Source organism: Podarcis vaucheri, assembly GCF_965113315.1.
Source record: "Podarcis vaucheri genome assembly, chromosome: 5".
NCBI classification, from domain to species: Eukaryota; Metazoa; Chordata; class Lepidosauria; order Squamata; family Lacertidae; genus Podarcis; species Podarcis vaucheri.
The window spans coordinates 41,590,852-41,606,354 of record NC_138763.1 but is presented as its reverse complement, the minus strand read 5'-3'; the positions used below and the strand labels follow the sequence as shown (position 1 = coordinate 41,606,354).

The 15,503-nt window shown below is 45.5% G+C and overlaps 1 protein-coding gene across 1 annotated transcript in view; it reads right to left on the bottom strand.

Annotated features, from left to right (window-relative positions):
* EFHD1 (EF-hand domain family member D1) overlaps window positions 1-15,222 on the bottom strand; it is a 31,461-nt gene extending 16,239 nt beyond the window's left edge. The window contains exon 1 of the mRNA XM_082221984.1: window positions 14,801-15,222. Within this exon, the coding sequence (XP_082078110.1) occupies window positions 14,801-15,111 (311 nt within the window). The 5' untranslated portion in view covers window positions 15,112-15,222. The remainder of the gene's footprint in view (window positions 1-14,800) is intronic.
* Window positions 15,223-15,503: the final 281 nt, after the last annotated feature.

The following is a 15,503-nucleotide window of genomic DNA, read 5'->3' as shown; positions in this document are numbered from 1 at the left end:
CGCCTGCAATGCAGGAATCTCAGCTGGATCATACATGACAGGTGACCATCCAACATCTGCTTAAAAACCTCCAAGGAAGGAGCGTCCACCACCTTCCGAGAAAGAACGTTCTACTGTCCATGTTCAAGGCAAGGCTGTAGCAGTCAAGTGGATTATTATAATCTAAGAAGGACTCATGCACTTCCACCTACTTTTTTTGTTTCTTACCTGCAGTTTGCCATGAGGTCTCAGGGAGATTTAAAAATACAGTATTGCAATCAGTTAAAACAAATTACAGTCACAATTCCAGCAAAGATGGTGGGCACTGCTACGCTCCAACGTAAAGGAAGAGAGAACAGATAGCGTACTAAAAAGAAATACATCATGGGGTGTCACAGCCCAGGATAAAAAGGTATTACCACAAACAGGGTTACTAAAGGTATTCTGGAACCTTGGAAGCTGCCTTATATGAAACCAGAACACTGGGTCCATCTAGCTCATTATTGTCTCTATGCCAGAAGTGAGGAACCTTTGGCCCTCCAGATGTTGCTGAACTAGAACTCTCATCAGCCACAGCAAAAAGATTGCCTAGTAGTAGTCGCCCTCTAGCTGTTTTGGGTCTACAATTCCCATCATCCCTGACCATTGGTCCTGTTAGCTAGGGATGATGGGAGTTGTAGTCCAAAAACAGCTGGAGGGCCAAGTTTGGCCACCGCTGGCCTATGAGCAGAGATGAAGGGAGTTGCAGTTCAGCAACATCTGGAGGGCCAAGGGCTCCCCATACCTGCTCTACACCGACTGGCAGTCACTTTCCAGGATTTCAGATGGGAGTCTCTCCCAGCACTACCCAGAGATGCCTGGGGACTGAACCTTGGACCTTCTGCATGCAAACAGAGTAAATACTCTGCCACTGAGCTACAGCCATTCCTCTAGCTCAAAGCAATGTTCTGAGAGCTGCCCCTTTTGAAAAAGAGGGGCTTGGATGCTGGTGCACAAGGAGGAAGGCGACTTTGCAGGAGGAGCAATAGCTCCACAGGGGTTAACCGAGTGTACTCAGGATTCACAGCCACCGGAGCAAGTCTCACGTATCTGTCATTCCAGCACACAGGCAGTACAAAGCAGGGATTGTGAGAAACTGGGTCTTGCCAGCAATGGCAAAGCAATGCACTATCCCGGCAGTACAATAGGAGTTTAGTGCGCCGTGCCAGAGACAGCCTTCAAAGCACAGCTTCCCAAAGTTGTGCCGCCTCAAAAAGAAGAGTGGCAATCTGTTCTCAATTCAGCAGGACCTAGGAAGCAGATGAAACAGCTCAGCACAATACAAAAGGAATTAGAGGGAGATAATGTTTCTCCTCCTCCTCCTCCACTGAGTCCTGAGAGGCAGCACTAAGACATTTAAATGGGGGGGGGGGAGAGAGAGAGAGAGAATCTCGTTCTGTGGGTGTGGAGCAAGAAAGACAAACTTGTTTTTCCAGAGCAGAAAGAGCTCAGCACAAATTCCTGCAGGGAGTGAAGGTTGCATCACATCGCTGGCCTGCAGCATTCCCCACAAAGGGAGAAGTTGTTTTAAGGCCCCACGCTCAGCCATTCCAGAGTGACACGGTACCAGGCATTATTATGATCGCACCACACCAGTGCTGCATCAACTGCACTGGATCCCGGTCCATTTCAGGCTTCAATTCAAAATGCTGGTTTGGGGGCTAGCACGCCCATCTTCAAATATGCCTGCCTAGATACTAAGACTTTGATATCTGAGGCCCTTATCTGGGAATCCCTGCCACCCCACCCAACATGCAACAGCTGGTTAATGGGAAAGGACCATTTCTGTGGTGCTGCCTGTTAAAAGAAGGTTCAAGGCTTGCCTGCCACCTACATTGTCATTTCAGCATCAGGCAACATCTTTCTTAAATTCTTCCAGGCCTTTTAATCTAATGCAAAGCATTCAATCTCTGCTGGCGATATTATGCTTCTTTTTTATAATATGCTTTTTAGTATGTGCATGTTGGTTTAAATTATAGCTTCTTATTTATTTATTTATTTTGTAAGCGGCCTATGAAATTGTTTGAAGGGCAAGGGGGGTAGAAGTTATAATAAACTAATTTGCAACACACACTTTTACAGGAAGCTGCATGTATAATTTCAGTCATATAAAGAGGGCAGAGCTTCCCCTAGAGTTTCAGTAAAGCCTCCTATGCTTCAATCAGTACCATGGATGAAATCTACTATATGTTTTGGAAAGTTGTTTTGTCTGTCTCCTATGTATTGAACACCTCTTAAGATATCATAACCAAAATTTGCAAGATGGTTCCCAAGATCAAGGAGCAGAGTTTCCACGTAAGTTTGGATACAACTGAACATCATTTTGAATCAAGATGGCAGACTGGACTTTTCGAAAATGGACTTTTCTTAGAATTCCTGAACAACATTGGGTACAAGGCCTCTAGTAAGTCATAATGCCCTGAGCACCTTTCCTTTGCTAATGCCATCTTTGCCCACAAAGCATCAAGCCAATTCTAATCTCATCTTACGTGAAATTAGTTAAGAAATATCTAGGATTCTAAGCGCCGATATTTCCAAAGCCAGCCTCTCTTGAGGGATGTGACTGACAGTGCAATCCTAAATATCTCTCCTCAAAAGCACATTCTGAGTTAAATGGGACTAACTCCCAGATAAGTGGGCATGGGATTGCAGCCTAAATTTATTTTTGTAAGGAAAAAAAGAGCCAGAATTAGGGGAGCAAAAACTGCTGGCATCAGTATAACATTGTAAGGAATGCATGATGCTTATCTGTTTAATTTGAGGGATGAAATGAAATTTGAAAAGCAAAATGGAATTTCTTCAGTGCTAATAATGTAAGGTGCCACACCAAAAGATTCATGCAGACCAAGCTACAAAATTGTTGCAGAGATAGCAATCAATGTGTTAACGTTATGTGAAAAAAGAGGGCTTGACCCAGCTCAACAAGCTCCCAGTGATATATAGAGAGAGAAAACGCAGTTAGAAGCCATGTGCCCTTTTTGAATATGTTTGTAAGGAGTGTGTGAGAAGCCCTCCAACCAGGAGGGTTACCGTATTTTTCGCACCATTGGACGCACCGGACAATAGGACGCACTTTGTTTTAGAAGGGGGAGAACAAGGGAGAAAAATCTCCCCCTCTCTGCCCAGCGCGCCTTCAGTGAAGAGGCAGGAGGCGCTGCACAGAGAGGGGGAGAACTTTCCCCTCTTGTTTTCCCGCTCTAAAACAAGGTGCCGTTCAGGCGGCTACCTTGGAAGCCTGGAGAGCGAGAGGGGGGGTCGGTGTGCACTGACCCCTCTCGCTCTCCAGGCTTCAGGTTCCTTTCGACCTGCTCTTTGGGGCTGGCGGGGGGAAGCCCACCACCAGCCCCAAAGAGCAGGTCAGGGAGCAGCGGAAAGGCTCCTGCCATAGCCACGCGTCACCTCTCCAGCCAGGAGAGGGTCGCAGGGGTTGCTTTAGCCCCGCGAGCGCTCTCCCGGCTGGAGAGGTGACGCGCGGCTATGGCAGGAGCCTCTAAAGCTGCGCGTCACCTCTCCAGCCAGGACAGGGTCGCGGGGTGCTTCTTTAGCCCCGCGTGCGCTCTCCTGGCTGGAGAGGTGACGTGGGGCTGTAGAGGCTCCTGCCATAGCCGCGCTTCACCTCTCCAGCCGGGAGAACGTGCGTGGGGCTAAAGCAGCCTCCCGCGACCCTCTCCCAGCTGGAGAGGTGACACGCAGCTATGGCAGGAGCCTCTATAGCAGCGCGTCACCTCCCCAGCCGGGAGAGTGCGCGCGGGGCTAAAGCAGCCTCCCGCGACCCTCTCCCAGCTGGAGAGGTGACGCGCAGCTATGGCAGGAGCCTCTATAGCCGCGCGTCACCTCCCCAGCCGGGAGAGGGTCGCAGGTGCTTCTTTAGCCCCGCGTGCGCTCTCCCGGCTGGAGAGGTGACGTGGGGCTGTAGAGGCTCCTGCCATAGCCGCGCTTCACCTCTCCAGCCGGGAGAGGGTAGCGGGGCTACGGCGTCTTCGCTCCATAGGACGCACACACATTTCCCCTTCATTTTTGAAGGGGGAAAAGTGCGTCCTATAGAGCGAAAAATACGGTACTTGTTTCAGATGTAACAAAGGAGGACATATAACCAAATTTTGTGAAGCCCCAAAACTAACGAATTCCCCTTCATTTAAGCAACCAAATCCCAAGACACAAGGAAATCAAGATAAGGGGAACAGGACAAAGAAATAATTTTATTTTTATCCCCCTCCCCCCCAAAAAAGAAGAGTCTAGTTGTAAACAGCTGTGATACAGTATCAAAGGACTTGGTTTCATCAAGTGTTTTCTTATCTCCCTTATAAAGAGAAAAAGCAATACTCAAAGGAAGTTGCTATTATCTTGGATTTTCAGTAATAGCCCAAACAGTTGTACTTTTTTTAAAAAATGACATTAACACAGCAACAATAAAAGACAAGTCATTTCTTAAAAAAATGTGATTATGATTGTAATGCAAAGGACAAAAAAGTTGAGACCATGGGGATGGGTGTATGTCCATGTATTTGCAACTGCTATCAGATGGCACTAGGACTACGCAGGCACTGAACAGGTGAAGGAAGAAATGGAACATTTGCTGTCTCTGCCTCCACTGATGCACCTGCTGTCTCAGTCCTCCATGTGGACTCAGCAGAAGTGTGAAAGGGGCTGTATGTATATAGAATTGTACACACATAGGATCCTCTTCTATTTGATCAGGATCCCCAATGGCTCCAGAGTTCCCAAGCATGTGAAGAAGCAAATGCACTTCAGTTGTATATGATCCCACTCTAGGGGTTCAGAGAGCCAGAGGGAATGTCTGCACAGTCCTAAAATGACTGAAAAATATAGGCTGCCACCTAAACAAGGATATTATTGGCTTCGGAGTATTTGACTGCAGTACTTACCACATATTACTTTGAGAGTCGAATGGCCTAACCCTAGCATGACAGGAACAATTAGAGGCATTCCCTGCCTCTTGCCACAATTCATTCCGGAGGTCTGTTCTTAACCTGAAACTGTTCTTAACCTGAAGCACCACTTTAGCTAATGGGGCCTCCCGCTGCGCTGCCGGAGCACAATTTCTGTTCTCATCCTGAAGCAAAGTTCTTAACCTGAAGCACTATTTCTGGGTTAGCGGAGTCTGTAACCTGAAGCGTATGTAACCCGAGATACCACTGTAACTGCTCTACACAGTTAGTGTGTAGCCAACTGCTTCGCAATTCAAGCCAGTATGCAAAAACAGTATGCCAGGCAAAGGAGATGCTATGTGGATGCAGTTCTTAACAGCTTTTTTATTTTAGTGAGCTTTGTGTGATAAAAGCCAAATACAGTCTGCGTGAATAGTGAATATAGCATCAGGCATATTCATTAATTTCATCTCACATTTGTACAGCGCTTGATTGTAATAGAACCTCAAAGCATAGACCATAGAGGTGGGAGTTTGTATTCCACTTGATCAGGGATAGCTCAGTTGGTAAAGCATGAGACTCTTAATCTCAGAGTCGTGGATTTGAGCCCCACATTGGGCAAAATATTCTTGTATTGCAGCGGGTTGGACCACATGGCCCTTTTGGTCATGCCAATTCTATGACTGTGTATGCTTACTGGGTGAGCTTAGGCAAACCAGCCCAGCCTTGTGACAGCAAAATGAGGGGGTTGGGGAGGTCTGCTGCCTTGAGCTTCTCAGAAAGGTGGTGCAAAAAATGTGGAAAGAAAGAGAAATTACTATAGCACTTGTCAAGAACAAAGTGAAATACACCAGGCTTCCCAGCCTCACTCCTCCTACCCACCCTCCAAAAGAATTCCCCAGCATATGCCTCCTACATATCAGCAGACATTTGTTCTAGAAATAGACATATGGTTTAGAAATTCCTGTTGGTTCTTACTGTTGATATAAGAAATGAGAAGGCTGCTGGTCTAAGCAACAGCTACTAATTTTAACCAACAATTAAGGTTGGCTAAAGTGTGCTCTCTTGTAATGTTCCAACATCAGCAACTCGGATTTCATTTCATGCGCTCCATGTTGTCAATCTAGAAAATTTAGAAATACCTTTCTCTACTCTCTGTTTTCGAGGTTAGACATTTTTTGTTTCCAAACATGAAAAAAAAATCAGTGGCATTTTTATTTTATAAATTATCTTATTTACTGTATTAACTGTTCATTAAGGACCAATTCTTATTATGATTTTATTGCAGTTCCATCAGCATGGAATGTGCTTTACAAAATACAAGGGCCCAAGTCCCAAAGAGTTTTTAATCTAGAATGCAACATGGGAAAACAACACAGGAAGGGAAGGGGAACTGCTCTAAATTGAAGACTCGAGAGCTTAGCAAATCTCATTTAAATAATCACCCTTAAAACACAGAACAGATACCTGTAAATAATACATGAACTTAAACTATGTCAAGCTTAGAGAGCAGCAATATAGTATTCACCAGAAGTATACAAATTTTACACTAGAGAGTCCATTAACAACCAGAGGCATACCTAGGGGCTGGCAAAACCAACTATCAGATGTATTCCAAATTAAGGGTGTCTAATTAGAATAACAAGAAAGAAAGAGTAACACTTAAAAAATTACAAAGGATTTGGATACCTGGGCTGGTCCATTTATATACATACATTTGTGTTTGTTTCAGGTGGGTGTGGGTGTATAAACAGTCAGGCAGTATCTTTATTAGGACCAACCAAAACATCAAAAAAAGTGAGCAAGTTTTCAGGCTCTCCAGAAAGCTTCATCAAGGTAGGTATTTTGAAGAATATCTAGCTTTGTCTTGTCAACCTAGTGCCCTCCAGTTGTTTTTCCAAGTACAACCTATCTAGAGGGCAGCAGGATGAGGAAGGTGGAGTTCTGGAGAGCTTGAAAGTTTTCTCACTATTTTACGGTGTTTTGGTTGGTCCTAATGAAGTTGTTGCCCTTCTGTGGATCTAAAGAAACACTGTCTGCAGTGGGAAAAGTAGATGAAGATACCATTCCCAATCCCACCTGAGCCTGCGTTCTACACTAGCAAAAACTGCCCATGAATTCTAGCATCTAGACTGTAACTCCTTTCACAGTGAGGACTTTTGACTATTTTTCAGTGCCTGCAAAACATCTGGAAGTGCTTGGAGGATCCACTACAACTTCCTTTTCTCCAACAGGCTGACACAGGAGGATGACTGATTGCAATGTCATACCACTGCTCCCTTCTTGGCATGTACTAGTGCTGAAAAGAGTCAGGCTTTGGGTGTGCAGATCTGGCACATTCCCTATATAATTAAAGAGGAGTGTTTAATCAAAACAGAAAAGTTAGTAGTAGTGGTGGTGGTAGCAGCAACAGCAACAGAAAGCCCTGTTCCACTCTTTCATACAGTGTTTCCCCCCCCTCCCACACACTATCATGCAATAATTTGACTGAAGGAATGTGAAAATCACACCAACAGTGTACAGAGATTATTTTCAGAGGCTCTCATAATTAAAATATCTCACTGCATCTGCAGCCGAACCATCACTATACAAACCTATCCCTTCTGACTACTGCACATGGCAGTCCATTGGTATCTCTGGCAGAGAAGAATGATGGATGAGGTTTTAAAAAGAGGCACTTCCCTTTTCGGTTGGGGACTCTCCCCCCCACCCGCAATCTTTCTTGCCAGATTAACACAGCAGTAAAGAACTTTATACTACCCAGAGCAGCTGGCTGAAAAGGCACAAAGGCAGTGGTCTGGCAGACAGGGAAGCAAGCCACAGCACAGCTGGATCACAGCCAAAGATAAAATCAAAAGACTAGGTATCCCTTCAAGTATATGCACTAACAAAATTGTGGGGGGGGGGGGACTCCCATTTCACAGTCTACACATCACCCCCCCCCACCCCAAGAGGGTATATTTGTAGCCTACATGCTAGACAGCAGGGAACAGGTCTGCTTACTGACTTCAGTAAAATCGTGTAAACACTACACAGATCAGTCAAGTCTCGCTGCAATATTTACACATCATGCCAGAGCCAGAAAGGCAGGCTGTTTTTTTTTTTTTAATATGGTCTTGGACAGAATACGCCCGCATTGCTCTGATAGGGGCAATGATTTCTCCTTACTCCTTTAATTTCTTGGCAGTCAAAGAGGATGAACATTTTAAATCATCAGAAGAGAGTATTTTTCTTTGGCGAGAAGCTTGAAACAAATCAGATCATTCAGGCTGAATGATTTCCCCTAACAATTATAGATTAGTGATGCCCACATATACAAGCCAATAGATTTTTTTTTTTAATATTTTATTAAGGATTTTCTTGTTTTACAGAAGTGTAGTGCCTCGTTTTTGGTTTGTTTTTTTTCATGTAACATTTTTACAAATCCATTTCATTTGTTGAGGCATTAGGGGGAGAAGAAAAAAGAAAGAGAGAAGAAAAGGGGGGTGGAGAGAGGGAAGATGGATGGGGGTGGGGTCGGGTGGCGGTGTTTCTATTATGTTTAATGTGTGTAGAGTTTGGTGTCAGCGTTGTTTGTGTTGTTCACTTGTGTTCCACAAGCCAATAGATTTGAACTTCACTGGGATTCTGGAGGTTTAGGTTCCCAGATTCTGATATTTGAAAGTTGCTTTGCATGCTGATGCTTCTGTCGAGAAAACACGCAAAATGTAACATATAGCTTCCTCACACAAGCACCTGGAGAAGAATAATTACGAAGCCATTGCATTATTTTCCTAGTAGTATTAAGATTCAACATTGATTCACTCCTGCATATCCATCACTTGTTACTTTTTCAGATCATTATTACTTTAACCAAAAACAAGAAACAGATTCAGAAAAGTATAGTAGCCATTCTTTACAGATGAATGTGTTTTATTCTTCTAGTTATGAATATCAAGTTGTCAATGCTTCAAGATGTCATCCTTTGGAGGAGGAGGAGGAGGAGGAGGAGGAGGAGGAGGAGGAGGAGTTTAGATTTGATCTCCCGCTTTATCACTACCCGAAGGAGTCTCAAAGCGGCTAACATTCTCCTTTCCCTTCCTCCCCCACAACAAACACTCTGTGAGATGAGTGGGGCTGAGAGACTTCAGAGAAGTGTGACTGGCCCAAGGTCACCCAGCAGCTGCATGTGGAGGAGCGGGGAAGAGAACCTGGTTCACCAGATTACAAGACTACCGCTCTTAACCACTACACTGGGTAGGGAGATGGGACGCCCTGGCCTAATTCCAAATGGATGGCATGGGGTGGGGAAATAACAGTAGAGATAGAGAAAGCAGGGTGCACAACTGACACTTGGTTCTGGCCCCACCCAACATTAATATTAACCATTGTTTAGTATAATATACTAACTTCCTCCTCAGCTATGGTTAAGCAGCCATCACCCTCTAAAAGCTGCAGAGTAGCCTATAAAGAGGAAAACAACAACAACAACAAACAACAACAAACAAACAAACAAACAAACAAACAACAGCCCACCCTGAAACTGCTCACAAGTCTTGGCTGCTTTTGCTGGAGCTTTTAACTATGCTGTGGTGTAGCAAACCATAGCTGGAGTGGTTGTCTGTCAGACACCTGAACTTTAATTATGGTTTATTAACCATGGTCAACAGTGTCTGTGGTTTAGCATCAAATGCAAGCCAACTTGCCATCATGACAGCCACCAGCCTGGACAGCTTTAAAGGGGTTTTAAACAAATTCATGGAGAAGCCAGATGTGTCTTTTACTGCTATGCTACCCTGGATCACCTGGCCAGGCAGGTGAAGATGCTCGGTACCAAAGGTGGTACCTGGACATCTCCATCCAGTCACAAAAGGCCAGTTGCCAGTCACAAAATGTGACTGCTGCCCAGCTAGTTTCTGACTATCCGTTGCTAAGAATCCTGAGTAGCAGAAGGCTATGGACTTCCCATAGGTATCTGGCTGGCCACTGTGTGAGAGCAGAAAGCTAGATTAAATGGGTTTTTCATCTGATCTAGCAAAGTTCTTCTTTATGTTCTTATGATCTGAAATCGCTCTTCTGGATGACTAGCAATGTTAGAACTAGAATGTGCTTTATTATGTTGACGTGCAGGGAGCAAAAGGAAATATTCTTCACAGCACACAATTGGCCTTTGGAGCTTATTTAGTATGTGGCAAACGGCCAGCACTAGAGCTGGGTTCAAAAAAGGTCAAAAAGAATGAATGAGAACATTGAATGCTATTAACCAAGATGTTCAGGGCAAAGCATCCCACATTTATTCACTGATTGTTGAAGACAAGTCTGGGGAGTGGGGAACAGCATTTCCAGATACGACCACCTGAGACTAAACTATTTTGTTTGTTACTTCTGCTGTCAATCGCTTTTCCTAAACTAAAGCATAAAGAGTTGGTCACTGGCTTCAGTAGACCATGGAGGTTCTGTAAAACTGTTATTAAGTCTTTAAATACAAGTTGGTATAATAATAATAATAATTTTATTATTTATACCCTGCCCATCTGGCTAGGCTTTCCCAGCCACTCTGGGCAGCTTCCAGCAGAATATAAAAACAAGATAACATGGACGTCATTAAACAAAAAACAAATGGATGCTGGACTCTGAAGCCAGCCAAGTTTTCTAAAGCTAAAATTCCGCTGTGCGCATTTGTCAGGTTTTCTGGCAAAACTGAGGAAAACCCTTTTCCGTAGAATCCCCACGCTGAATAATAATTGCTTTGTTTTCCTAGGTGTTATTTGATCTGAAAGACACTCATAACTATTCTTTTCCCTCCTGGAATTATCCGCCGTTTCCCCACCCCAAGATGATTTTGTTTAATTAGCCGCTGTGCCTTCTACAATTTGAAGAATGGTTTTATTCGAAGGGAAAGGAGACTGTGAACAAAGCTTATCAATACCTAATTAGGGCTGAACAAAGAAAGTTGCATCAGCAGTTGTCTGCACTGGCAGATCTCCCCTGTGTGCTTCAAAGAAGCCTCCTCCCCACATGCTATGGTCCTTGAGGTCTCCAAAACCCAACCCAACCAGCTCCTGAGCTTTCTGACAGGCCCAAGGTGGGAAGCCACACTTGTAGTTGCTGTGTTTGTCCTGTTGACATATGAAGTGGGGGAGAAGTTTCTTCATATTTATATCAAAAACACACACCCCCTCACCTGCCTTCCTCCCCATTCTCAGTTGCTTCCATTGCTTCTCTCTCTCTCAGCTCTGGCATCAGAGCCAGGCTGGGGGAAAGGCATATAATAAGGAGGCAAGCTGGAGGAAGGGGAAAGGTTTAAGCCTCCCTCACCTTCACCACACATACCCTTTGAACCTACAAATGAAGATGCCATTCCCAATGTTATACACAACTAGAGCAGACACATCAACAAACAAATGTGACAGACACCATCAGCTCTAGTTCTAAAGAGCAAAATATCCAAGGATCTGTTGACACGAAACACATTATACGTTCCTATGTTTTTACTAGGGGCTGCTGCCTCTGCTTTGCCGGGCCCCCATTCTCCACACCTGGCCAACCCCTCCCTTATTTACATCGGACCAAGGCCCCCCCCCCACTTTTAAAGGCTTTTGGGAGGTGCTTCAGAGAGTGGTTTGCCAAATTTCAATGCAGCCATTTTTAACACAGAGTGGGAGGCACTTCAGAGAGCAGTTTGGCCTTCCCCATCTCTGTTGAACAGCTCACCTGGGCCATCCACACTGCTTGCTTGCTTGCTTGCTCGCTCACCTGTTGATCTGTCATCCCCCTGGAGCTGGCATAGTGGCCTTTTGACAGCCTCAAATTGCAGCAAGACATGTTTATGCATACTGGAAGAAACGCATAGCCCACTTGTAATATAGTGCCTTGGCACTGAGGGTTGGAGATGTCCTGACTCTTCATGGGAGCTGGACTGGAACTCACCTCTAGGCAAGAAAGTCATGTTGGCAGAATGGGAAGACAGTTGTTACCAGCAAGTTGTTACCTGGAAGGTGGAGGCCAAAATCAAGGGGGCATAGCCTGCAAGGTCTATAGCCCATGGGGCTCATATGCATTCAATATTGCATAGGAAAGCTAGATACTATTTTCATTGTCGCTGCAATGTTCTTATGGGGAGGTGACGTCTCTCTTCTTCTGTACAAGTATCACTGTTACAGAGGTCCTTAAAAATCCTAATAAGGCTCACAGTGTTGACATGTAACGGAAGTGGAAAACCAGGCCTTGGACTGATGAGTGGTCTTAGTTAACACCGAGCTTATTTATATCCCTCCCATTATGGCACTAGCAGCTTTCCTTAGACTGGAGGCACAGCTACTACTGTGGTTTGAAGCAGGTGTGGGGAACCACTGGCCTGCCAGAGGTTGCTGAACTACAGTTCCCATCATTCCTGGCCATTAGCCACGCTGGCTGGGGCTGATGGGAGTTGTAATTTAGTTACACCTGGCGGCCCAAAAGTTCCCTACACCTGTTTTAAAGTGAAGTAAAATACACAGGATTGGCCTCTGTCTTTCATAACTAGCCCACAGGCAGTGCTTGTCTTTTTGCTTCTAGTAATAAAGAATTCTGTTAATTCTACCCTTGGGCTTCGCATTAAGAGCAATGCAGTTGCCCTTCAGTGTACTGGTAAACGTGCAGTTATTTCTTTCTACCTACCACAAGAAGAGGCACATGGCTGTTATTCAAGAGCAGCATGGTCTCAGAAGCACTTTCAGCGCTGGGATAGAATCATGGACTTGCAGAGTTGGAAGGCACCCTGAGGGTCATCTAGTCCAACCCCCTGCAATTGCTCTGTGCTGTAAGGCTCAGGTGGGTGGGTTAGTAGCAATTACAGCAAATTATGAAGGGTGGGCTACAATTTTTGTTATTAAATAATAATGAAATGAAGTATCAAGCAGCTTCTTCTTAATTCTGAGCTTTTATGCAACTGTCTGATGGGGACAATCTATTTCAGTTCTTTGTCTCAAGGGGAGTGGAACAGAAAGTGTGCCTCTTTTTCAGTTTCACAGGTTACACAATCTCCACTCTCTTGGCTTGGGATGTGCTTTATGTCTTCAGATTTCTATCTCAAGGATGTGATCAACTTTGTACTTGGTCCCTAGCTCCACAAACAGCCTCTCCTTAAACAAAACAAATACCAATCAGGGAAAAACCATAGTCAAAGTCAAGGGATCTTTGTTGCGACACTAAACGCTGATGGAGTTGTTATAGCTATACACCTCATAATGCGCTGTCCTGTCTCATTACAATGGCTATTTCAGCACCATCATAAATATGATGGGGGTCACATTTTCTTCCAGGACTACAGGTTTCTGGATAAAACAAACCTTTATCAACTAGATAAAAGTAGTGCTAACATACTTAGCATAGTAATAAACAAAAACACCACTATCACCCCAGACAGTTTAAACTACTAGCAAATTACACTGCCCGAATAGTGTTTTTCTAGGAGACAATATTAAACTACAACCTACAACTTTCAGAACACGTCACCCAGTACACTTCCACATCCTACGCATGTTTGGAAGTAAGTCCCACTAAGTTCAGTGGGACACGTAATTGCAACACTGACTTAAGGAAGCTATGCTAGCATAGACTTACTAAGAAAAGGCAGCCCCAAAAGTCCCTTTTCAAAGGGAGCTTAAGCAAGACTGGAATAAGTGACAAATAGTCATATTTCACGACTTAAAAGGAACATGCTATATATAACTGCAGTTGGCTTTGCAGAGATGGGGATGGTCAAACTTTTTTTGTTGTTGCAGTGTGGCTTTTGAGCATTGCTACCAAATATAAACTGCTCCAAAGCTTAGACCACAGAAGAAAAACAAACCTTGAGATGACTGATACAAGAGGTGCAGTTCACACACAGTGGTCCCAGTTCTGCAAGTTGAAAACGGCAACCTGTTTTACAACTTACTGAGTGTAAACTTTAAAAATAAAATAAAAAGAATAGAGATCATTTTTCACCTTTTCTCATTCATAAGACTATACAGTACTGCAGGAAGAGTAGCAAAGGAAAGAAGTGCAGACACCTGAATGCTACTAACCTGGGGGGGGGGGTACTTAAAAGCTCTACTTTCCATAATGACCAGGGTAGATGTAGTTCTGCAAGGCTATTCTCAACCTGCTTTGCACAAAATAAGCTAAAACCCAGACTCAGGCTTCTCCAGAAAAGAGCTGCAATTAAAGAACTCCTAGTTAAGAAACCAAGATTGACATCCATTCTACAGAAGCAGTTCTTGGTTTTAGGCTGCAATCCTATGTACAGTTACCTGGGAGTAAACTCCGCTGAACAGAATGGATCTTACTTTGGAGTAAACATACAGAAGATCATAGTTCTCTTTTCATTTCATACAACCACTAAGAACAGTTGGGGGGCGCCGGACAAAACTGCTGCTTCTCACTAGCCAACCACTCACACCTACCCCCAGATCACAAGAGCTTCAAAGCACTTTTTCCGTGGCCACTAAACCAGCAGTCGTGTGTAATAGTACTTAACCGGATTCAGTCCGTGCTTCCAGTGAAGGCTCGGTTGCAGAACGTTTTGCTAGTTAAAGGCCGCAACATTAAGGCTGCCATCATACATACATACATACATACATACACACACATTTACTGGAGTGTAAATCCTAGTGAACTAAGCGGGTTGGGTTTTTCCCCCCTGCCTAGAAAACATGCATTGCTTGCATGCAATCCCGATCTCCATCAGCAGAGGAGCTGCTTACTCCGTGGAGCTCAACGGGATTTTCTTTTTTTTTCAACTAAAGGCGCTGAGAACCGCGCCGCATCCGTGCAACTCCAAGCGCACGTGCAGCCGCCCGGTTCTACTCCGAAGCAGGCGCCTTCCACTCCGTACGGGGACCGGGGCTAAGGAGGAAAGGAGGGCCGGGGGGGGACGGGGCGGTGCTTACAGTCGGAAGAGCCGCTCCATGTCCTTGATCTGCCGGCGGCTGAACTCCTTGAACTCCGTGTAAGGATTGAAGATCTGGGCGAAGCGGGGCCGCGCCGCGCCCGCGTTGATGTCCTGCCTGCGACTCAGCTTGGCGCTCAGCTCCGGGTCCGCGGAGGCGTTCACGGGGTTCTGGTCGTCGTCGTCGTCCGGCTCCGCCAGGCTCGCCTCGGACCCCGCGGGCTCGTCGCCGTCCTCGGGAGGAGCCTCCGAAGTGCTGCCGTCCCGCAGCAGCCGCCGCTGCAGCTTCTGGGCCAGCTCGGCCGAGGCCATGTTGCGGGGCGAAGAACGAGCGGCGGCGGCGAGAAGAAAAACCTCCGCGGGGCCACTTCGCTCCTGCGCTGAGGAAAGAAGTCTGCCGGCCCCGAACTTTATTCTAAGACTTGGGCGAATTGGCGGGGAAGGCGAGTCAGGGCCAGGGGGCGGGGAGGCGGAGGGAGGCCGGGCCGGGACTTAAGGAGGCGCCGGGGAATTGGCGCGCTCCAGGCTCGGCCTCTGGAGACTCTGCCTTGCGGGGGAGCCGGAGGTTGTTCTCCATTAGTTTCTCTTCCCCCGCACCTGTTCGCTCTGACTCAACGTTTCGCCTTTATTTCTTCATGACTGGAAGCCGACTTTCATTATTCCAGAGCGCATACATGCACTTACGCGCATATATATACATATGT